This window comes from Callorhinus ursinus, unplaced genomic scaffold (assembly GCF_003265705.2).
Source record: "Callorhinus ursinus isolate GAN/ISIS: 27379988/994484 unplaced genomic scaffold, GSC_fseal_2.0 scaffold12, whole genome shotgun sequence".
Taxonomy (NCBI): Eukaryota; Metazoa; Chordata; class Mammalia; order Carnivora; family Otariidae; genus Callorhinus; species Callorhinus ursinus.
This window is the reverse complement of record NW_027397074.1, coordinates 45229133-45254120: the sequence shown is the minus strand read 5'-3', so window position 1 is coordinate 45254120 and position 24988 is coordinate 45229133. Positions and strand designations below refer to the sequence as shown.

Sequence of the window (24988 nt, the reverse complement as noted above, 5' to 3'; positions counted from 1 at the left end):
AGTCTACTGCGGAGTTCGGGAGTGCGCGGGGAGGAAGTGGGGCCTGGCTCCGTAAAGGCCGAGCTCTCCCTTTCGAGAGAGCCGCAATCCCGGGCCGTGACCAAGAACTAAAAATCGAGCCAAGAGGGAGCTACTTCCGCGGCGACAGTCACCCTCTCGGCCGCTCCCCTGCTCCCAGGCGCGGTCCCCTACCAGGCCGAGGGCGGCGCTGCAGCCCCGGCGCCCAGACGCTGCGGGTGCGGCGCGGCCCAGGGGCCCGGGTGGAGGAGGCGGGGGTGGGCCCCGCGGTCACGTGAGCCGGGCCAGCTGTTGGTGGGGGGCGGCGGGCCCGAGCGCCGGGAGTCTGGGGAGGGGGAAGCGCCCGACGGTCGCCTCCGCCACTGCAGTTGCAGCCCCCGATGTCGCCACAGTAATCGCCGCCGCGGCAGCATCCGCACCTTCGGCGGCCGCAGCATCAGCACCGCAGAGCCGAGCCCGGAGCCCGCCGCCCCGCAGGTGAGCCGCGGCGGGCACGGCTGGGAGCGCAGCAGCGCGTCCGCAGCCACTTCTCCCCGAGCGTTTCAGCCGCGTCCGCCATCGCGGTCCCCTGTGCCTCGTTGCCAACCCCTGTCCCTCCGAACCCGCGGGTAGCGCTACCCTGGGCCGAAACCTGGCGGGTGGTGGCTAGGGCAGACTGGCGTCTCTGGGGGAACGGGGGAGAGGTGGCCTCGGCCCGGGTGGGGGTGACTCGGGCTAGTAGGTTGAAGGGGCGCAGGAGAGGGACGCCCCACGCCGGGGCGCGGGCACTGCCGCCTGGTTTGAGCCTGTCTCCCCGCTCTACACCCCAACCCCGTCCTTTGCCCTGACCTCCGGGTGCTTTTCCTGTGTTTCCATTTCCTGGTAGCCAAGTTGCTGCCCCGCTGGCGTGTGTGCCTGTGCCCCTCTCCCAACCCCACCACCTCTCGGGCTGCTCCCGGGGTTCGCAGCTCGCTCGGTGGTGGCAGTGCTGGTGATGGAGTGGGCCTGACACCTTGCCGGGAGGTAGCTCACCTGCCACCCGGGTAGCGCGAACATGGCTGCCTGGTGGGGCCCGCTGTCCTTGACCTGGCTCGGCGCCTACGTCCACCGGTTTGCGATCGCGAATCCTGTCCAGGGGACTGCCCTCCCCTAAGGGCTGTTGCTGCCGTCTATGCGGGCTGCAGGACTTGACACAACAACACCCCCCCTCCCCGCCGCCAGCCACACACGGGAAGGTTCTTGGGTGTGTGTGTGGGGTGTCAGGACAGGTACGCCATGGCGCCAGGACACTTGCTGGTACTCGTGCATTTCTCCTATGATTATGCACTTCAGTCCTCGGTTCGCTTGAATGTCCGAGCGCTGATTATTTGGCGTCATCACTGCTGAGGTCTGAGACTAGTGTGGTCTGCAAAACAGGGGGGAAGCTTGAACTTTTAGGGAATTGAGGAGAACTCGGATTTAGGGGTTTAAAATGTCCATTAAACCCAAGTGCATCAAAGGAAGCTGTCATTCTCTCTGACTCAAAACTGAGTTGGTAGGGTTTCACATATGGGCTTTCTGGATTTGCTATTTAATTCTGACTTGCGATTGTCTTGAATTACACTTGTGTCCAGCTTCCCCGGGGTGTGTGTGTGTGTGTGTGTGTGTGTGTGTGTGTGTGCCAACTGTGTTCCAAGCCTGACCAGAAGATGCCATGGGTTGCAGAGGAAACCTATGTTAATTCAAAATGGCAGCATGAAAAAAACCAGGCCAGGCGGAAGCCGTACAAACCACAGCTGACATCAGCTGCCCCCTGACTTAAGCCTTGGTGAGGAAATCGGCCGCAGGAAGGCTGTCCTGGGTGTTGCTGCCGCTGGTCCTAAGAGGTAGGGAGTGATTCTAGCAGCAGGCTAGATTTTAGGGTACAGTAGGATCGTGGGGAGGTGAAGTGGGAAGTTTAGGGAGCTGTAATTATCTTCTCTAATTTATTGAAAGCTGGTGTAAGACCTAATTAGAATTCTCTGTGATTTTGATCTGATTTTCTCCAGGCTCCACTAAGGATGATTTATGTGGCTGCTTGTGTCTGTTTGATGTTTGAAGTTATGACTTCTGTTTATTTTATACCTACGAGTGGCTCTTAAAAGAAATGATTGTCCAGGCACCTGGGTGGCTCAGTCCTTAAGCGTCTGCCTTCAGCTCAGGTCATGATCCCGGGGTCCTGGGATCGAGCCCCGGATCGGGCTCCCTGCTCCGCGGGAAGCCTGCTTCTCCCTCTCCCCCTCCCCCTACTTGTGGTTCCTCTCTCGCTGTGTCTCTCTGTGTCAAATAAATAAATAAAATCTTAAAAAAGAAAAAAAAAAAGAAATGCGTGTCTAGTGTAAACATCACCGGAGAACAGTACATAACAAATACCAGGTTCTTAGAGCAAGTTTCAATGGAAGAACTGATAGAGCTCCATGATCAAGCACCCAGGCATCAGAGAATGATAAATTCTTGAAAGGTGACTCATTTTAGGATTTTTTTTTTTTTAACAGCCTTTCTTTCTGGTTTTGCTGCTGTCTGCCAGCCATCTCCTCATTTAGGAAGGGGGAGATGCATGAGGAGTCAAGTGTTTCAGGGATAATGGAATAGAGGAAGATGAGTGCTATGGTCAGGAATGGCGAGCTGGAAGCACTCTGCTGTCAACTCCCTTTTTACAGCCTGGGAGGCTGAATCCAGCAGGGTGACTGGGCTGCACCCAAGGTCATATAGCTGGTTGGCAACTGGCAGTGAGGATCGAAATCCAGGTCTCGTAACTGCCCAGGTCAGGGTTCTACATGTTACCTTTCACAGCCTGGGTAAAAGGGACAAACCTGTCATTATGAGGATGGCAAACAGAGCAATTCAAAAACAAACTATAACATGAATTTAAAAATCAATGGGTATTTAAAGTAAGTGACTACATCTTAGTTTCCAAATTCAGAACCATTTAACTTCTTTTTTTTAAAGATTTAATTAATTAACTTATTTGAGAGAGAGAGAGAGTGTGTGCACAAGCAGAGGGAATAGCAGAGGGAGAGTGAGAAGCATGCCCCCAGTTGAGCAGGGAGCCTGATGAAATGTGGGACTGGATCCCAGGACACGAAGGCAGATGCTTAACTGACTGAGCCACCCAGGCGCCCCAAAACCATTTAACTTCTTAAACTGTGTGCACCTCATGTCCACATTTTCCAGTGACTAGACTGCTTCTATATTTAAGCACCAAAAACATAATTTTAGTCATATCCTTTAAGGTGAAAAACACATTCTTTGATTAAAAAATGGGTGGCTTGTGTTTGTGGAGAATCATTAGGTCAATTTCTTTTTAAAAGAAACCAAGTGGGATATGTAATAGCTTTTGAGTTCGTCGAATTATAAGTAAAAGGTAAACAAGGAACCTATTTTAAAATAACTTTGAATCAGCATTGGATAGAGAGGCTTTTTTCTAGAATTTAATTTGAATTCTCTTGGTCATATACCAGTAACCACAGATCTACTAAAGCCAACTGGAAAGTGTGCATGGGTTAATATTTGCGCAGAAGTGGTGAGGTTACAAAATATTTCTTCTGGGCATTCCATTTCTTCAGCCCAATGATCTGTAGAAGGAGAAGGTACGCGGGTTGCAGGGAATAGAAGAATAATTTGCAGTGGTGAAGCGGATGGGAGCTAGGTATGGATGATTATGTGCAAGGGAAGACTGATGATGATGCCGCACATGCTGTTTAAAAAAGAACTTGCATTAGAACATGAATGTGAAGATTCATTCACTTAAACTCCCCTGATATGCCAAAGATATTTAAAATCACAAGGTTGGGAAATACTTACCCATGTGCAATTTGTGTTTGTTAGAGAACAATAAAACAAAGTTATTTTTAGAAAGTCACCCATGATCTCTTCATCCAGCAATAATCAGTCCTTAGGAAAGTTTGGGGCCATTTTCATTGGAATGAGAGCCTAGGTCTGTGCTGTCCAATTCAATAGCCAGTAGCCACTACCCACATGTGGCTCTTGAGCACTTGAAATGTGGCTAGTCCAGCTGAGATGTGTGAACTACACCCCAGATTTCAAAATTTGTATAAAAAATAGTTTAAAATACCTCATTAATAATTTGTGTATTGATTATATATTGAAGTAATATTTTAGGTCTATTCAGTTTACATAGAATATATTAGTAAGAATAGTTTCACCCGTTTCTCTTTATTTTTTTGGATGTGGCTCCTAGAAAACATAAGATTACATGATGTGGTTTGCATCTATCCTTCATTACACTGTATTGGTCTAGGTCATTAACAGAGAGTGGAGGTTGGTTGAGGTGTGTGGTACTGTGCACAGAACTGGGTGTGTAAGGAGAGAGACACTTGAATAGAAGCTGGAGGGAGACAGAGTGGATGGAGAAGGACTACCAGGAGGGAGTGCTCAGGGATCCTTGGTAGTTGGAGAGCATGAATATGAAGTGTGCTAGGGTTGCTGAGTTATGAGACTTCTGAGGTGGAAAAAGCAGAGTGTGCAGTTATCCAGGGTTTGAAGTCAATGGAATTGTGGTTGGCAGGGGTTGTGGTGGTGGGACAGGAACCAGAGTGGTGGGAAGTCAGCATGGACACAACTACATGTCACACTGGAAAGTAACTTCCAAGTCTGAGATGTCTGGTTTCACAAATATATCTAACACATCAAAATGAGATGAACACATCTCATTCGGGGTCCAAGCTCTGGTTCTGCCTCTAATTAAGGGTGTGACCTTGAGCAAGTCATTCATCAAGATACTTCTCAGTCTCCTTCTTTTTTAAAATGGGATGAACAAGAGCTGTCCACAAACTTGCTAGGTGATTTCCATGGAATGAGATACGGCATATTAAAACATAAGGGTTTATTAGAATTTATATTGCTTTATTACAACACTATACCTTGAGATCACTTTTACTTCTACACATGTGCATACGAGGAAACAACAACAAAAAGACCAGCCTTCCTCTGGTTCTACCAATATGTGTTCTAAAAAGTAAAAATTTTGAGTAATAATATTTTGGGGGGGATTAGGACTGAGTTGGGGATCTGCACAGATTTCTCGCCTGCTTTCCCTATCCCAAATAGTTAATTATCCCAACAACATATATTGTTCAAGACATCCTTTCACCTTGCCTTCACATTCAGCCTTCATCATACGCTAATTTCCTACATTATATGGGTATATTTCAGTAGTGTCTACTCTGTTAATCTGTCTATTCTTGTGTCAGTATTGAACTGTTGTAATTACTGAAACTTCATAACATGGTTTCATACCATGCAGGGCTACTTTTTCCTCATTAGTTTTCATTTTTTTTTTAAATTTTAAAAAGATTTTATTTATTTATTTGAGAGAGAGGGAATGAGAGACAGAGAGCACGAGAGGGAAGAGGGTCAGAGGGAGAAACAGACTCCCCGCTGAGCGGGGAGCCCGATGTGGGATTTGATCCCGGGACTCCGGGATCATGACCTGAGCTGAAGGCTGTCGCTTAACCAACTGAGCCACCCAGGCGCCCCTCATTAGTTTTCATTTATGAAGCTTCTTGGCTTGTCCCACATCCTTTCTAGATGAGCGTCAGGATCATTTTTGGTCAGGTTGTATCCAAGATTGATTGCTGCCTCGTGCCTCCATGGATTACTGTAGGGAAGACTGACGCCTCCATATAGCATTGGATCTTCCCAGCAAAGCACAGTCATCTCTCCCTGCCCTTCAGATCTTCTCCTATGTCCCCATAAAGCCTTACAGTTTTCTTCATTGAGGAATTGAAAATCTCTCTCTAGTAAACTTATCAGAAAATGGGCAGAAGCCCTATAAAGAAAACTACAGAACTCCAATGATGGGCTTAGAAGCTCACACCAACAGACATGCTTCCTACCTTTGGATGGCAGGTAGAGTTGGGATGATTAGGGCATCTTGGAGTCTGGGTTCTCTCTCTCCTACTTTCTTGTTATATGACTCCGGACAAGACTTAACCACTCTTGATCTCAATTTTCTCATCTTTAAAAAGGGGATAATAAGCGGCTCCTGGGTGGCTCAGTCGGTTAAACGGGCTCAGGTCACTATCTCAGGGTTCTGGGATCCAGTCCTGTGTTGGGCTCCACACTCAGCGGGGAGCCTGCTTCTCCCTTTCCCTCTGCACCTCTCCCCGCTCATGCACGTGCTCTCTCTCTCATGTAAGATTTTACGTTTTACATTATTATGTATAATAATGTAAGATTTTGTGATTTTAATTATTTTAGTTGCTCCTGTCAAATGAATCTATAAAGCCAGTATCATTTTTGGATCATAGGTCCAGAGAGACTCTGGAAACACTTTGCCAAATTTTTAAAAAGTTCAATGGAACTTGGGAAAGAAATGGATGGAAGAGCCAAGAAATGTAAAAGATAGTTATTGGGGGTGAGGGAGGATCTGTACTTGCTTTGTCTCTGAGGTAGATCAGCCACAACCCTCTAGCACTTTGTTCCTGCCCTGTACTAGGGATAGGCACATCCTTTACCATCATTCTGTGGGTCTCTTCTACCCTCAATGTCATCCTTACCCCCAGCCTGGGCCTTATATGGAATGGTCTTCTGAGCAACTCTTAAGGATGGTTACAAAGCTCTTGTAGTGAAAGAGATGGCTAAGATCACATGTCCCATTTCCTTGGGACGGAGGAGCAACCTGCCATCCAAGAAGGCAAGAGTAATGTAGGTGTTAATCACACCCTCTTCTAGAAGCTCCCCACGTTTAGGATGGTGGTGAGCTGAACTGGATGAAATGTCAGGTCACTCAGTCAGGGTGACTCGGAGGGGAGGGGGCTGAGGGCTAACCAGCTTGAGCCTCACCTGAAGCAGAGACAGGTTAATGTTCCCTTCTTCTGTTCTTAATAGCCTAAATCTCCCAGTGCTTAATATACTCCCCTAAGGTGAGCTACATATCCTTGAAAGCTCCTATCAGCATTTCCAATCATTATTTTAAGTTGGGTTGCTGCCCTTCTCTCTTGGTTGTGTTCATGAGCACCTCTTCTAGGTGGTAAAGACCTTGAAAACATTGTTTTAGTTCCATTTTCTCTTGGGTTGAACAAGGTGCTTGTAGGTGGTTAGGGGCTCAAAATACGTTTTGGTAATTGATCTAACTTCTTAAAAATTCTATTAAAGTAAAGTAGTGATCAGAGGCTCCTCTGAATATCTTTTTCTCCTCTCAAAGTAAAACCTTAGTGTATTTTTAAAATTGCACTTAGAAGTGCCCTAGTGACCTAAAAGAATTAAGGGAAATGTCTTAAAATGTCTTTCTTAAGCACTAAAGGAATCGGATTTTTTAAATAATTAAAAACCCAATAAAGTAATATGAGCTTGCTATAAATTTAAAATGACATAACTAGATAAAGTAAAATTTAAAGCTTCTGTCTCTGTATCCCATCCTTACTTTCACTGCCAATTCTCAGTTAGATATTAATCCTTCAAGGTTCTTTTCTCTTTCTCCCCCCCTTTTGTATATAGTTATATTTACATAAATGTATGTATATACGTACATTTGTATATACATATATACATGCATATATTCACATATACGAATACAGGTTTCTTTTGATAATTAAATGGGATACATTTTCTAATGGTAAAGCACAGCAAATGGCACTAGCATTAATGGGTATTTACAAAGTAGTTCTTAAGTCAAATTTCGCTAGACGTAATAAAGTTATCCTTTGGTTACCAGCAAGATTTAGTCTTACTACTTTATTTCTTCTGTAGGAAATGAATAGTTAGCCAATTTTTTTTACAGGGACAGAATGTGAATCACTGTTTTAAGAATGATTGAGAAGAGTTTTTGAAATCCCGGTTTGCAGAGTTAGCAGGTATGTATCAAATCACATTAGTGGGAAAAGATCACAATAGACAATGCATTATTTAGATGGGAGACGAAAGCAGATGGTGGGAATAGGAAGGTCATAATTCAAAGCAACCTTGCCAAATTAGTGGACACCATGGCAGCAATGTCAGAAATGAGAACGGAAGGAAATGAAAGGGCCCTAGATGTGGCTTACTTAGTAGCTTCCAGATCTTTCCCACAGAGAATGCTTTTGGCAGCTAACCACGTACCTGCCTACCTCAAACACATTCTTCCTTTATCTCCATTATCATTATGTCTCAAGAACTTTGGTTTTTTTTAGAACAAGTTAAAGGAGCAAGCCTTGAGTGTTTCTGTATTCTGTATATGCTATCTATATTATCTCATTTAATCCCCATAATAGTTCTTGGTGGACATCATGTCTACACTTTATAGATGAAGAACTTAGTAAGTGGAGCAACTGTACATGGAATTGGGGCCTGCCAGATCCTTTCTTAAGAAGCTATAATGTAACCTCTTAGAGAGATTAACTTAACTGCACAGTCTAACCTATATCATTAATATGATGCAAGTCATTTGCTTTCTTTGTGTTACTGTGAAAGATGGAAAATGTCTTCCAACCTGCCACATATTGGAAAACATCTTCCTTACAATGAACTTGATATGACTATATTTTTCTAATTTGGCAAGTTTGAGTGGAAAATTAATCTTGCTTGTGCTATTTATCTACTCTTTCCTGCAATTAAAAAAATTTGTTATATCCATGAGAAATGGAGGCCATTCAACTAATCTCTCCTCTTTCTTCACTCTAATAAAATCCCTAAAAAGGCTCTTCTTTTTTCTGGTTCAAATTCTCACTTTCTATCCAAGGTAGAGGAGTCATGATAGTTGCCAATCATGCAGCCATGAGTTTTCTGGTAAGTGATACCGTATTTTAAATACCCCAGAGTGATGGACAGACCACTGGGTGTGGTGGAGTTTTTGCAGATGGTCCTGAAATTTACATGTGTCCCAACCTTGAATGTACACAAACTAAATAATGAGCCATACATATCTGCACTACTGTTTTTCAAATAGTATAGGACTCTCTTGCCATTTAGTACATACAAATCCATTGGAAGTGTTACCAAAGCCAACTACAATGACTGTTAATGTGGGGGTTTCCATGAAAATTTTTTGACATTTATAAGTTGGAAAACATCATATTAGAATATTTTGCATTATAGAGAAATTCCTGGAGTGATTTGAAGAATACTTTTGTGAAGTGACCATTTACCACTTAACTTATTCTATGAATAAATGCAGATTTTGATGTACAGCAATCCATTTGACCATATCTAGAAAGCTCTACATTTCCTTAGTTTATCACATGAATCATTAAGTTAGACATTTGGCCTTATTCATACTTCTCATTGTGACCATATATTGCAAATGAAGCAGAATCAGATTTGGCCCAAAGGTAAAAGTGAGTTCATTTGCCATGACTGAGTTTTACAGTTCTCCCCAATTCCCGGGTCTCTGCCCCATTGCAAGACTATATTTATTACCTGCGGTGAGTTAGGATAATAGGTTATTTTGATTGCAACTCTTCCTTTTCTTTTTTCTTTTTTTTTAATATTTTCATTACAAATTCTGTGCTTTGGGAAATTTGAAAATACCTGAATATATGGAGGTTAAGAAATTGTGATTCTGCAACCCAGAGATACTACCACTTTTAAAAATTTTGTTGCATTTCCTTATGATCTTTTTACATCATCTGTTTAGATAATATACATAATTTGAATGATACCATATTTAATTTGTGTGACCTCTTTTCATTTCCCCAGGTTGACTCTGTTTTATATATTTTCCAGCTTTCCATGATATGCATAGATAGCCAATTACATATCATATGTTTGTTTTGTTTTGTTTTTTGATGCTTATTATCATCTAAATGCTGTATTTTGGGGGAGGGGAATGAAGCAGCAGTGTTCCATTAAATTATCAGGGGTTATGATGAAGTTGAATAGTCATTAATTGCCTGGAATTTTGGTTTTACAATTTTTATTTATTTAAAATTGTGAGTGGGGTGGGGAGGGGCAGTGGGAGAGAATTTTTTTAAAAATATTTATTTATTTATTATTTGAGAGAGATAGAGTGCAAGAATGGGCGGCAGGGTGGAAGGAGAGGCAGAGGGAGAGGGAGAGAGAGTCTCCATGCCCAGTGCAGAGCCTGACGCGGGGCCCGATCCCACAACCTCGAGATCACAACCCCAGCTGAAACCAAGAGTCTGATGCCCAACTGACTGAGCCACCCAGGCACCCTGAGATAAAGAATCTCAAGCAGACTCCATGCCCAACACTGGGCTCGATCTCATTACCCTGAGATCATGACCTGAGCCGAAACCAAGAGTCAGACCCTTAACTGACTGAGCCACCCAGGCACGCCAGTTTTGCAGTTTTTAAATAGACACTCTTCATTTCTTCTAGCTAATAACCTTTATTGTAGTATTTTTGGAATGAATGACAACAGTTTGCAATCATTTCAATCATTAAGAAAAAAGTACACAGAGGATATTTCTTAGCCGTCTTACTGAGTTAGAAATATTCAGCTACTTGAGATTATATTTAACTCTTCTTTTTTTTCTGGCTCAAATTCTCACTTTCTATCCAAGGCAGAGGCTTCATGATAGTTGCCCAATCTTGGATCTGTTCAATGAAGAACTCTCTCTTTTTTTAAGGCATTTTTAAAGAATTGGATGAAACTTTACTTCTTTAAAGTAGTAAAAATGCAAAACATTGAAATAACGGTTAACAATCCAAATCTTCCTGATTATCATGCACTCTGATTTCCCTGTGTTAAAGCTAGAGACCAGGAATGCATAGCCTCCTACACCTCCATTTGTTATATTAGGGAAAAGAAAACCCTGCTTTCTCAAGTAACCAGAGATGGGTTTCACCCTCTTTCGTCCTGAAGGCAGAGAGTATTTGCTGAATGGAGCAACATTCAATTAAAATTAAATGGTTTCCTTAAAAATAAAATTGAGAGGGCACCTGGGTGGCTCAGTTGCTTAGGTGGACTGCCTTCGGCTCAGGTCATGATCCCGGAGTCCCGGGATCGAGTCCCACATCAGGCTCCCTGCTCAGCGAGGAGCCTGCTTCTCCCTCTGACCCTCCCCCCTCTCATGTACTCTCTCTCTCTCATTCTCGCTCTCTCAAATAAATAAATAAGTCTTTAAAAAAAATAAATAAAATTGAGAAAGAAGGCAGAAAGTTGATGGCCTTTGAGGCTGGTGGATGCCTTAAGGGGGTTTATAGTACTGTTACGTGTGTGCTGCAAATTTCCACAAAGAGCCAGGCAGAAAAAATGAGTAATTCTTTTGAGGAGCAAAGAGGTTAAATAACCTGCACCTGTGGGTATTGCACACCAGTCTAAACTGGCTGCGTCAGAATCACCTGGGCATTTGTTAGAAATCTCCTGTCTGTAATCTCAGCCTAGATGTACAGAACAGAATCTACAAGGAGGGTGTGCCTAGGAATCTGCCATTTTAACAAACTCTCCAGATGATTTTGATGCGTGGTCAAATATGAGTATCATGCATGGAACCACAGCATGGGAGCACGTTGGCAAAATGAGATTTTCCTGCTCTTTTTCTCTCATTGAAGGTAAAATATAGATATGTCCCTTCTCCCTCATTTGCTCAACAAACATTTTTCAGGGTCTTATTATGTGCCAGTCTGTGTGCTAGGTGCCAGGGAAGTAAGGGTTTATGTAAGAGTTCTTGCCTTCATGGGAATTACAGTCTGATGAGCAGAGACAGGTATCTTGAAACTTGAGGGAAAGAGATACAGCAGGGTAGTGCGAACCAGGGGCTCACCTTTTTTCCCATTGCACTAACATACCAAACCAAACCAAGATCCTTCTCCATCCCCCTACTCCAATAATCCTCCCTCAAAGAGGTATCTAAGCCCCAAACAAGTTACGAGTAATAACTCCAAGAAAACATTCCCCATATTAGATCAGTCCAGTGCTATTTCTAACCTTAAAAGAAATTTGAACGTCTCATCATGTGCTATGCTTTATTTTATTTTATTTATTTTTTAAAAATTTATTTTTTAATCTCGGAGGAGGAGAGAGGGACCCTGAGATCATGACCTGAGCCGAAATCAAAAGTCAGACGCTTAACCAACTGACCCATCCAGGCACCCCTCGTGTGCTTTGCTTTAAAAAGTTATTTGTTATAGAAAATTACAAGCATATACAGTATAGAACAGTATATTAAACCACTGTGTACCCATTACCCAACTTCAGCCATTTTTATTACATAGCCATACTTGTCTCATCTGAACTTTCACTGTTTCTTCGCACCCTGGATTACTTTCATTATATCATTTCACATGGAAATATTCCACTATGTATCTCTAAAAGATATGGGCTCTTTTTTCAGACATAACCACAATGTCAGAATATCTAAAACAGGAATTCCTCCATATCATCAAATATTCAATCAGTGTTCACATTTCCCCTATTGTCTTATAAAGTTTTTGTATCGTTTAAATCAGGATCCGAATAAATTCCATTCAGTTGGCTGATATATCTCTTAAGTAACTTTGTCTCTTAATCTTTCTTTCCTTGCAGGTTTTGTTGTTGTTACTGAAGAAATCAGATTTGTCCTATAGTTTCTCCCAGTCTAGACTTTCCTGATTGCCTCCCTCTGGTGTCATCTGCATTCTCTGTAAACCAGTGGTTAAGATCTGGAGGCTCTATCACTCCAGTTTGATTCTTTATGCATGTTGTAGTTACACTTTGGACCATGTGTCTGATGTGCCAGGTGTAAACCGTTGGTGAGAAAGGGTGAGGAGCCATAGTAAGGATTGGTGTTAATGGTGGCAAACCATCACCAGTGAGTAAGAGGGAAGAAAGTAAACATTTATTAATCGCCCACTGTATACAGCCACAGGACCTGGTGCTTTCCATATGCTCTCACATAAATGCAAGTGCTACGTTGTGTATGGGGGATTAGTTCCATTTTCACATGTGGAAATTCTGGTGCAGAGAGTTCATAACCTGCCTGTTTCTTGCAGATGGCGGGTGGAGTCAGATACGAGCAAGAGTCTGTCTTAAAGTGTGTCATTCTCTTGCCTCTGTACACACGGGGATACAGGGCCAAGTAGGCATGGTAAATGAGTACAGCTGACCCAACACTGAAAAACGAAAGAACGAGAAAAGCAATAGCCCTAGGATGAGGTTAGGGGGCACTCTCTTTGGCCTCAGTGTCAGGGCGTGGAGAGGACTGTAGGGAGGAGCCCCTACTCAGCTCCAGTCTTGATGTCATGCAGGTATGTGGACCCAGTGTTGCCAGATCTTTTGAATTTTCTGAAGTCAAGTATCTGAATTTCTATAAAAAAGCTCTAGATCTAAAAATGCTAGCTGCTAATTCAGATTTTAAAAAACACTACCTAGGACAACATCCTGGGCCAAACCAAACCAGCGTGCAGCCTGCCACCCCCGTCCCACCTCAGAGGTATGTCAGCTGAAGACTGTGCTGATGACCAAGGCAGTTAACTGTCACAGGGAGGTGTTGCCCCTGAAATTAGAGAAGGGGCCAAGACATCAAGTGACAATGAACCAAATCTTCAAAAGATGACAGAGCATTTAGATACGTCAAGGAAAAAGCCAATTTCTGAAGTCTGAACAGATCAGACCTTGACAAAGGAACAGCGTTCCTCACGTACCTTTTCTCATCCTCTTGAGGACTGAGTCCTTGCTGTGTTCCGGATGGTATTCTGAATAGTTGGTACATATTTGCAAATTTCAGCTCATTTTCGCCTCACCACAGCCCCGTCATGGAAAGGTGACAGGGGTCTGAGATTCGAACCTAGGTTGACTCCAAAGCCTGCTTACTTACTACCCTGTGTGGTCTTTCTTCTGTGAAATAGCTCCTCATTCAAGGCATTGAGTATTAGAAACTGGAATTCCCTGGCTGTGGGCTCCCAAAGCCTTATGCTCTACTATCTTGAGCTTTCAACAAAACACTTAGTAGGATCTTTCTTTCTTTGAGGCAGAGCTTGAGGACCCTTTTTTTAAACACTTTTTTTTAAGATTTTATTTATTCATTTGAGACACAGATACAGAGAGAGAGAGAGAGAGAGCATGAGCAGGGGGAGAGGCAGAGGGAAAGGGAGAAGCAGGCTCCCCACTGAGCCAGGAGCCCGATGTGGGGCTCGATCCCAGGACCTTGGGATCATGACCTGAGCTGAAGGCAGACGCTTAACCATCTGAGCCACCCAGGCACCCTTTGAGGACCCTTTCATCGGTTTCAGTTAGCATTTACATCCAATTTCTAGTTAGATAATTCCTTTCCCAAACACCTTATACATTCTTTACAATCCCAACAGTAGATCTATGACAGAAAAACCAGTTCGTGACTACCCTTTATCCTATTTTCGCTTCAGCAGGAATGTCAATAATTAAATGAATTTATCAATAAATAGTATAACATAATGTCTCCCTGACTTTTCTGGAAGCTGGTAATTCACACACCCTGGATTTAAGCTTACCCGGTCCGCTTGGTAAAACTGGGAGCTTGCAGAGTAAGGAAACCTTGTTGGACATTTGGGTTTCATTTTTGTGTGCAAGTAAAAGCACTTTGTCACAGTTCCTTGCAAGACAGTTAATAAGCCTCTAGCTTATAGAGACAGTCATTTTCTTCCTCTCAGGCAATTGAAGGCTTTCTTCTTATTGGGTAAGGTGACTGATGAGGGACAGACCCTCGGGAGCTTCACGGAGATAAAAGGGCAAGATGGTTTGGCAGTCAGGCAAAGAAAACCCCTGCTCGACTCAGGCTGAGAGCATTCATGCCCTGCAATAACAACTCACTGGACTTGAGGACAAAGACCTTCTCTCGCTTGCGGCTTCCTTCCTCCTTGTCTAGACATTCTGTAAGTGGTCTCCTAGTTACCGGGGTACCATGCTCCAGCCCTGCACGCCTGCACCCCGCCTGCAGTCACCAGCCAGAGCGTGAAGATGCAGCCTCTGTGCAGGGAGCCCCGGGGATGCTTGAACATCTTGTTCCCATGAGGAGCTGCGACTCCTGAAAGAAGCTTCATAAGGAGGACAGTGGTGGTTAGAAACAGCGTAGGGGGACGTCACCACAACGGACAGCACCATCTCTAAAGCTGTGGGGTTGCGGTTCCCCCGCCTCTAGCCATATGTGGCTATTTAATTAAAAAAAATTTTTTTTAAGTGTGGTGAAATTCACATAACATAAATTTATCATCTTAACGACAATTTTTAAGTACACAGTTTAGTTTTGTTAAGTATATTCACATTGTTGTGCAACCAACCTCCAGAACTTTTTTGGCTTGCAAAGCTGAAACTCTGTCCCCATTAAGCAACAATGCCCATTCCCCCTCCCCACCCCGGCCCCTGGCAACCACCTTTCTACTTTCTGTCTCTATGAATGTGACTACTCTAGGAGCCTCATAGAAGTGAGATTATACAGTATTTGTTTTTGTGTGGTTGGCTTATTTCACTTAGTATAATGTTGGCTCTTTAATTTTAAATTAATTAAAAATTCAGCTCCTCATGTGCACTAGCCATATTTGAAGTACTCAGTAGCCCCATCGGGCTAGTGGCCACTGTATTGGACAGCACAGACAAAGAATATTTCCATTATTGAAGAAATTTCTCCTGGACAGGGCTCATCTAAAGGAAGCCGGGCGGCTTATACAGAGATGTGGCTGGAGGTGGGGGCTGGGAGAAGGAATTTTTCTTACCATTCCAGCTGGTGAATAATCTGACTCCTTTTCTCCACCACAGAAACAATACTGGCTACCTGATGTTTTAATAATTGCCACTCACATCCTTCTCCCAGCCTCCAGTCTTCCAGCAGCATAGAACGTGAAAAATAATCCAGTTTGAGAAAATATACAGTACAGGTTACAGATGAATGTACTTTAAAATATTCTTAGCAAGTACATCTTAGGAAGTGTCTGTCAGTTTAACCATCTACGGAAGTTCAATTGGAGTGTTTCATTAATGGGAACTATTAGTTTATCGCTAACTTGGCAAGAATCCTAATTGGTATCTATCACAAAGAAGCCTTATTCAGTAGACCTACCCTTTAAGCTGTTGCTTTTAAAGATTTTTGCATGAGACCCACAGTAAGAGAGATGTTGTATCTCAACCCAGCGCATGCACACGCTTATATGTGATTATGTATATACCCGAAGTTAAAGTTTCTTGTAACAACACTTACCCTTATTAAGTGTGATGCATATATTCTTTTATTAAAAAAATGCTTGCCTATTCAAAAAAAACCGCTGATCCTATCCACTAAAATGATTTCGTAACCCTCAAAAGGGCCACAACATGCATTTTGGAAAACATGGTTTTAAATCCACCTAGGTTCCATTTCAGGCCTGGAGTGTAATGCTGCTCCCCATCCCCTCTTCAGGTCCCCATGACTCAGAAAATGGCTTATGAATTACATCTCAAAACAAGCAAGTTTTTGTTTTGGTTTTTTTTTCTTTTAAGATTTTTATTTATTTGAGAGAGAGAGAGAGCCAGAGAGCGCGAGAGAGAGCACGAGCAATGGCAGGGCGGGTGAGAAGCAGTCTCCCCGCTGAGCCGGGGCCCAGGACCCCAGGATCATGACCTAAGCTGAAGGCAGACGCTTAAATGACTGAGCCACCCAGGTGCTCCAAAACAAGGAAGTTTTTTAAAAAGCCATCGATCATAGCTTTATTTCTGAGTGAGTTCTGTGTACTCATTTTAATGCTGGTTTAAGTAGAGAGTATTATGATAGAAAATCTGTTATCAAATGGTCATACTGTGTTTTCCAAAGCCAAATATAAACAGTGAACACTTTTTCATGCAGTAAGTTTCTATATTAGCATGTGCGTTTGGGAGCTCATTGAATTTTAGCTTACTTTTCTTTGTAGAGGAGAATATTGCATCATAATACTATATCAGGTTACTGAGGGAAAGGGGGGGAAAAAGATCTTAATTTCTGGTGTCATGCACGAACAATTTAATAATTTATAAAAATCTTGTAAACAAAGATTTCAAAATGCATGTTTTATACAGTATATAGATGTGTCAACTTGTCAGATTTCTTTTTTCTTTTGTAGTGTAACTATCTGGTATGGTAACTAGTATTTTGACAGATAATAGGAACAAAATGGAATTTCCCTGAATCACTTTCAGAAGCATTGCATCTTGGGGTCAGCAGAGAATTGACTTCCTGAAGGGCCTATTTTTTTTTTCACCTTAATAGAGGAGATAGCACTGTAAGAGGCCTGCCCGCCCTTTGTGTGCATAATAGTAATGAAAATTACTCCTTGAGCAACACTGAAGTAGGCAGGCTGTAGAAAAAAGTAGAAGAAAGTATCAGAGAATAACTGTAACAATGCTGAATAAAAAATTTCATCCTTGGGGCTGAGGGGTGGACAAAATGACTGAAGGTGGCCAAAAGGCACAAACTTCCGCTTACAAAATAAGTAAGTCTTGGGGATGTCATGTACTGCATGGTGACTATAGTTAATAGTACTATATTGCATATTTGAAACTTGCTAACGGAGTAGATCTTAAAAGTTCTCATCACAAGCAAAATCATTCTATAACTATGTGTGGTGATGGATGTTAACTAGACATACTGTGATCATTTTGCAATGTATCCAAATGCTGAATCAGTGTATCCAAATACTGAATCATTATGCCCCTGAAGCTAATATAATGTATGTCAGTTAGACCTCAATAACAAGTGTCATCCTAACTATAACTCATAAGAATTGGCCAGTTTTTTTTTATTTTTTAAAGATTTTATTTATTTATTTGAGAGAGAGAGAATGAGAGATAGAGAGCAGGAGAGGGAAGAGGGTCAGAGGGAGAAGCAGACTCCCCGCTGAGCAGGGAGCCCGATGTGGGACTCGATCCCAGGACTCCAGGATCATGACCTGAGCGGAAGGCAGTCACTTAACCAACTGAGCCACCAAAATAAAAAAAAAAAGAATTGGCCAGTTTTGAAACTTTAGATGTATCAGGACATAGAAGTAGAGCCAAAGTGTTTTCTTTAAAATAAAATTCCAGGGGCCTGGCTGTGTCAGTTGGTTGAGTGTCTGACTCTTGATTTCAGGTCAGGTCATGATCTCAGGGTCGTGGGATCCAGCCCCTCGTTGGGCTTCGCTCTCAGCAGGGAGTCTGCTTGAGGATTCTCTCTCTTCCTCTCTCTCTCTGCCCCTCCCTCCCTCTCTCTCTCTGTCAAATAAAGAAATCTAAAAAAAAAAATTCCCAAATTGTTGCTATCCACTACGTTTATTTTAAAAAAATCATTTTTGTGTTTGTATAAATACTTGTAGGGAAATTGGAAATCAAAGGAAAATATGAAAAAATTAGAATTCAGTGGTCAGGCTACCACTGTTAATATTTTGGGCACATTTCCTTTTCTATGTGTATTTTTACATAATTAAAGTAATTCATTTTGGATCTTCCTCCCCAGTCATTTCTCTGTGCCATTAAAAATTCTTTGCAAACGTTTTTAATGGTTTTATAGCATTGATGTAGCATGAATTTTTAAGCTATTACTCTGATGCTGGACAATTAGGTTTCAGTTTTCCACCTGTATAAATACCACTGTGATAAACATTTTTGTGCATGAAACTTGTCCGTGTTCCTGATCTTTTCTTAGGGTAGATACATAGAAATACAATTACTTGTTGACCCCTTCATTTACATCTAATGAGCTGTCTCTTCTCTCTCAAAGCTGCCTTCTTTGAAAAGTTGTCTATGTGCACCGGCCCCAGCCCCTACCTAACACTTGACTTAAAAGCCTTCAGTGGGGTAGACCTCCATGTCTATCACGGAATAGACAGTACAACCCCTGCCGTGGTCTGCGAGGCTTAACGTGGACCGGCTTGTCTACCTGCTTCTCTAGCCTCTTCCCCATTCTCTCTGGCCTCAGCTGCATTGGCTTTTTGATTTATTGGCTGCTTGCCCTTCCTCCAGCCACAGGACCTTCAAAGCTGCTTATTGTACCTCTGAAACAGTCTCCCTCCCCTGGCCATTTCTTCTTTGTGCAGGAGGAGGTGAGATGTCCACTTAGAGGAGGTAGGTGGAGGTTTGACGAGAAGTGAAGGTCTCAAAAGTTCATTCAGGAGGTAAAGAGTGGAATTGACTGGAGAGGTACCCCCAAGATTTCCAGGCAGCGATGGGGAACATGCTCATGGTGTATTCAGAGTTAGGAATATGAGACTCACATCAAGAGAAATGGAATTGGCATCCAGGGCTATGATTACCTTTAGCTTTTGGAGAAAAGAGCTTGCTTAAACTCAGTCCACCTGGTGAGTTAGTAGCTACTTCCTAACATTTGTTTTCAGTCTTCTGGAAGTGTACTACCTCCTCTTTGCTAATTCAGTTTATATAGATGGTAGCATATTTTGTCATTAGAATATGTGGAGGGCTTCACAAAGAAACACTTTGGGGATTATTGGAAGGCTTCATGTGAAAATCTTCATTTCTGGGTTTATTGGGAAGTTGTAATGCTGTTCTGTCCAATAGCATTCCTGCTACCTATGTGTGGCTAATTAAATTTAAACTAGTTACAGTTTGTAATAAAAATTTAGTTCCTTAATTATAACTATACTTTGATAGCTGCATGAGGCTAATGGCCACCATATTGGTCAGTGGAGATCGAACATTTCCATCAAGGTAGAAAGTTCTTTGGCTCAGCACTGATCTAGAGAGTAGAAAAGGATCCAGCTAAGTCATCTCTGAGGCTAGTCAGTGTCTAGAATGGTGATCCAGGAAAAATAAAGGGACAATTATCCTTGGCTAGTTTGCTACTGGATCTGTTACACAGTTTGCTGGTTCATTTAGCATTAAAAAAAATAGACATTAAAATTCTGCTCCCTTCTGGTATTCCCAGTCTTTCACAAGATGCAATGGAAAAGCCAGCCTCTCTGGGCCCACATACCCCTGGGCTTCTATTGCCTACATCCAGATCATGATCACGTGATTCGTATGACTTGCTAACCAGGCAGATGTCCTGGCTGAAGAATAGAATAGGTGCTTGTCAAAAACCCTGTGAGTTTTATTTATTTTTTATAGATGTATCTCATAAATGCGAGACCAGTGGATTGTTACTATTTTTAAGGGCCAAGTAAAGTAAGGTTCGGCTCATAGATGAGACACCAGCACTTTTGAAATGACCCAATGTTGGAGAAGGAAGGGAAGTTCTCTCACACATGGGAGGCAGACAGACACAGGTGAAGGTACCCTTTCTCCATCTTGTTGTCTGGATTTTCACTTTATCTCGCTCAGCCAGCAATTCTTCCCATCCTCAAATGTAGAAACTCGCTATTAATGCATTTTATCTTACAATGATTCTAGGTTTTTCTTACACATACAGGGTCTTGGTTGATCGCTTCCTACCCCTCAAGTCTGAAGATAATGGTGTTTTTGTGGAAATAGAAAAGGATAATGGGAGAAGGAACTGGAGTTTCTTTATCTTCCTGCCTTTTCTTTCTCACAAAGGGCGGGGAGAGATTTTTCTGAGCTGAGGGGGGGAGTGATTTTCAGAGCTATGGGCTCCCCTGCTTCTCAGGACCCTGGGAGTTCACACAATGTTTGTGTGCAGGGACAGACTGACGTGAAGCAGCGTGGACGCAGACATAGCAATAGGGCCCCTCAAAAAGATGGTTGCAAACTCAGAATGATAACTGCTCCAGTTATGAGTGAGATGGTTTTGGTTGCCTGCCCTGTAGAAATGTTGAGATGCTGCTCTGTTTGAACAGTCTAAACCCAAATAGAATATCTTATACTCATGTAGCCTCCACAGTTTGCAAAATCTGTTCTCAAGCATTATGTCCTCTCATATTGATGATAAACTTACGGGCTGGGGCCAAACATTTGCCGAAGAGAAAACCTAGGCGCAGAGAGGTGAAGTGACTTGCTCAGGGTCACACAGCAGTAGGTGGTGAGGCTGTTTTGAATCCCACTGGCTTTGCTGAGAATGTTGCTTTCCTTCTCATTCATATTTTGGAATTGTAAAATAAAACACACCTAAGTCGGATAACTGAGGACACAAATATGATATTTGGTTTAATAGATAATGTTTGTTGACTGCCCATAATAGGGGGTTGGGAAAGGGGCTGCTGTAGTTGGGTGGTCTGGGCCCTGCCCTCAGGGATCTTTATTTGAAACATTTGAAGCAGTACATTTACAAGAAACGAATGCACATCATCCTAGAACAAACTGGATGCTTTAGTGCATATAGATGCTGAGAAAATGACAGATTCCTTTATAGAAGGCATCCTGAAAGAAAGGGATTTTGAATCAGATCCTGAAGGTTATGCACAGACTACGGGCAGGGCATTCTAGCCAGGTACAGAGGCATGGTTGGCTTCAGTTTTAAGAAAGAAGAAAAAAGCACTTGTTTATTATTTTTTGAAAAGCTACCCTGCAGAAGACCTTGTGTATAGCTGGGTTTACAGTGGTATACAAAAGAGACATGGTCCTCCCCCTTTCATATAACTTAGACTTTGGGGGGAAAGACCAAGTATTGATTGTTGGTAATAAAATCATTACACAAATATTTCCGATTGAGATTTGCTATAAAGGAAAAAGGTGGGATTCTATGAGAGCATACAGTATGGTAACATAAATTCAACTGATGTTTGAGCTGGTACATGAAGGAGTAGAAGTTAACTAGGAAAAATGGTTTTGGTATAGGGAACAGAGAGAGGAGCGCTCAGAGAGAGAAGTGAAGCATGTGCAAAGGCCCTGTGAGGATCAGAGGGGCTGGAAAAAGGCCTGGTTGCTGCAGTTGAGAGTGCAGAATGGTAAGTGGCAGGAGGTGAGGCTGGGGAAGGAGGCACGAGCTTGGTCAGATTTTGGTCTTTATTTTAAGAACCATGGGAAACCTCTGAAGGATTTTAAGCAGAGTGACAAGACTAACATGATCAAACCTTTCTTTTAAAAAGATCGCTTTGGCTGCCATGTGCCAGTGTTTTGGAGGGGGATTAATAGTGAGTATGCAGTAACCCCTTAAGAGACTGCCATGGGGATCCAGGCTAGACATGGCGGCTTGGTGCAGAGTGGTGGTAGTGGAGATGGGGAGAAGTGGCAAGTTTCCAAAGGGATTTAGGAAATCAAGTCTACAGGTGGAATTTGGTGGTATGCTAGGTAACAGAGAAGTGGATGATAAAGATAGTTTTTGAGTTCCGGATGTTTGGGAGAGAAGATGAAATCAGCTTTGGGTATCAGGAAGGCATTTGGATCTATGGGTCCAGAGCTCCAGGAGAGAACTGAGCTGGGATTGACTGTGTAGGTCACGGCCACATGAGTGACCAGTGGGCATGGATGAGCTCTCCCAGAGAGAAAGGAACGTGAAATGAGGAAAGAGGAGTAAAGCAGTGAGGAAACTCAGTGGCCACGTCGAAGAGAACGAGCCAGCCCAGGAGCACTGAAGAGGTTGGAGGAAAACCAAGAGATCCCTGAGCGTCGTGTCATTGAGGTAGAGCAAAAATACATAAAATAGGGGGAGTATCTTTCACTTTCTCTCTAGACCCATTTCCCCATCACTACCCCCAAATCCATTAGGTGGAAGCCACACAACTCTAGATCCGAGACACTTGCGTGGGACACTGTTACAAGTGTATTTATTTATTTTTCTATTACTGTGACAGATTGCAGTCTGTGTTTTCTGCCGGGAACAGTAACCTCCTTTCTTTTCTCCTACATCATGGAGCTTTGGGCTGCCCCTGACTGCAGTTTGTGGCAAACCTGAGCTCGTTTACTCCCATGGAGTACTGAACACTATCTGGTCTCGGTGGCTCTGTAATTCTACTCCGGGCGCCCAGCTTCATGTGCCAGCTGGCATCTCTCTTTTTTTAAAATTTTTTTAAAGATTTTATTTATTTATTTGACACAGAGAGAGCAAGCGAGAGCAGGAACACAAGCAGGGGGAGTGGGAGAGGGAGAAGCAGGCTTCCTGTGGAGCAGGGAGCCAGATGCGGGGCTCGATCCCAGGACCCTGGGATCATGACCTGAGCCGAAGTCAGACGCTCAACCATCTGAGCCCCCCAGGCGCCCCCCCAGCTGGCTTCTCTTAATGCGCTAGCTGCACAGAGATCAATATGAAGACGATGTTCACTGGTGCAATGTGTTTGAAGAACTCACTATTGGAATGTCCCACGTCACGGCTGCTTCCAGGCCGTCCCTGGCATTCTCTCTCTCTTTGCAGGATGGCTGCCCCTCCTCCAAGTTACTGTTTCGTGGCCTTCCCACCGCGTGCTAAGGATGGGCTGGTGGTGTTTGGGAAAAATTCGGCTCGGCCCAGGGATGAAGTTCAGGAGGTCTTGTATTTCTCAGCTGCTGATCATGAACCTGAGAGCAAGGTTGAGGTAAGCCCCGTGTTACAGTCTCTCCTTGGCGCTCATTCCCTTCCTCCGGCTTGGCCCAGCGCACCTCTCCCTAAGTCGGCTCACCGGCCAGAACTGGCATGTCGGTTCTGTTGATTCCTGAGCCCACGTAGGTTTGTTCACGGCCTTAAAAACAGGATCACATGGGGAATAATACTACTCGTGGCTATAGCCCTTGTTTTATAATTAAGTAAAATGTTAACATGGTTCCAAAGTCAAATGTACAAAATAAGGTGTATTCGTAGAAGTCTGGTATCTAGCTTTGTCTCATTTACTCTACTTACTTTTTCTCCTGTAGATAGATGTTCCATGTTTTGAAAGTTCCTTTGGTTTGTCCTTCCATTTAAAGAGTTACCTATGTATGTAATAAACTATACACACACACACACACACACATTTATCCCATTTCCTTTTCTTAGATGAATGGTGGTGTGCCATGTACACGTTTGTCCACTTTGCTTTTTTCAACTTAAAACATATCTTAGAGATCACTCCATATGGTAAATAGAGGTACTATTCTTCATTCCTCATTTAGAGCTACAGAGTGTTCCATTCTATGGATGTATCATGGTTTAATCAGTCCCACGTTGCTGGACATTTGGGTTGTTTTCCAGTCTTTTGTTATTACAGATATGTTGTATTTTGAAGGGACTGATAGCCTGGTGTATCTGTTACAGTATCTGGCCTTGGTTTATGTAATGTATCATGTTAAAAAATTATCCATCAATTCCTATTCTGAGTGCTTACAAATCAGTTTTTGTCAGTCCTTCTCTGGGATAGATACCTAAAATGGGATTGTTGGATCACAGAGTAAATAAGTGTGTAATTTTTTGGATATTATCTTATTTCCTCACACAGGTGGTGTACTTTTGCATTTCTACTAACAATGGAACAATGCCTGTATTTCCGTATTCCCAGAGTGTACTGTCAGACTTTTGTGATGGCTATTGTATGTCAATTCTATAGTCTGCTATTTTACTAAATTCTTTCATTGGTTGTGTCAGCTTTTATCATTGATCCTTTTGGGTTTTCCAGGTTTGTTGTTATCAACACGTGCAAACAGAGATAGTCTGATTGTTCTTACATCTCTGTTTTCTTGTCTGATTGGCCGATAGCTTGGATTCAGTGTTAATATTTAGTGGTGGTAGTGGTTATCTTTGTCTTGTTCCTAACCTGAGTGGGGCAGCCTCTAGTGATTCTCCAGTCACTCAGATATTGGCTTTAGGACTGAGATTTATATAGTTTTATCATGTTAAAAGTATACATCAATTTTTACTTTTTGTGGTTAAAAAAAAAAAACCCTCAAGAATAGGTGTTAAATTTTGTTAAAGGTTTTTTTTTTTTTTTTTTTAGTGAGATGGAGATAATCATTTGATTTTTTTTCTTTCAATTTATCTGATAAATTGAACCATCTTTGCATTCATGGAATAAACTTCTTGGTTATGGTGTATTTATTTGTGTGTGTGTGTTTCAATGGTAGTTGTTTGTTAAAGGATGAAGAATATAGAGAAAAAAATTGGGGGTGGGTAAATTAATGAGCTCTTTCCACTGATGTAAACCTCTATTCATTGGTGTTCTATACTTTCTAAGATAAACTGATTTTTTTCTGGTAATTGTGATAAGTTTTAAAAGGGTATTCATCAACGTGTGTTTTATTTTCTTATCTGAATCTTTATCTGTTTCAGTCTTTTAAAGGCAACTAAGCAGCACCAAAGAGCAACAGAGCTCTGTAAGGAGCTGCTGACATTAGGTGGATTGAGCA

At 42.6% G+C, this 24988-nt stretch overlaps 1 protein-coding gene across 1 annotated transcript in view; it reads left to right on the top strand.

Annotated features, from left to right (window-relative positions):
- The first annotated feature begins 257 nt into the window (after positions 1–257).
- Positions 258–24988, top strand: part of SCRN1 (secernin 1) — a 61406-nt gene continuing 36675 nt past the window's right edge. The window contains exons 1-2 of the mRNA XM_025873089.2: positions 258–495; positions 23049–23208. Coding sequence (XP_025728874.1) covers positions 23050–23208 — 159 coding nt within the window. The 5' untranslated portion in view covers positions 258–495; position 23049. The remainder of the gene's footprint in view (positions 496–23048; positions 23209–24988) is intronic.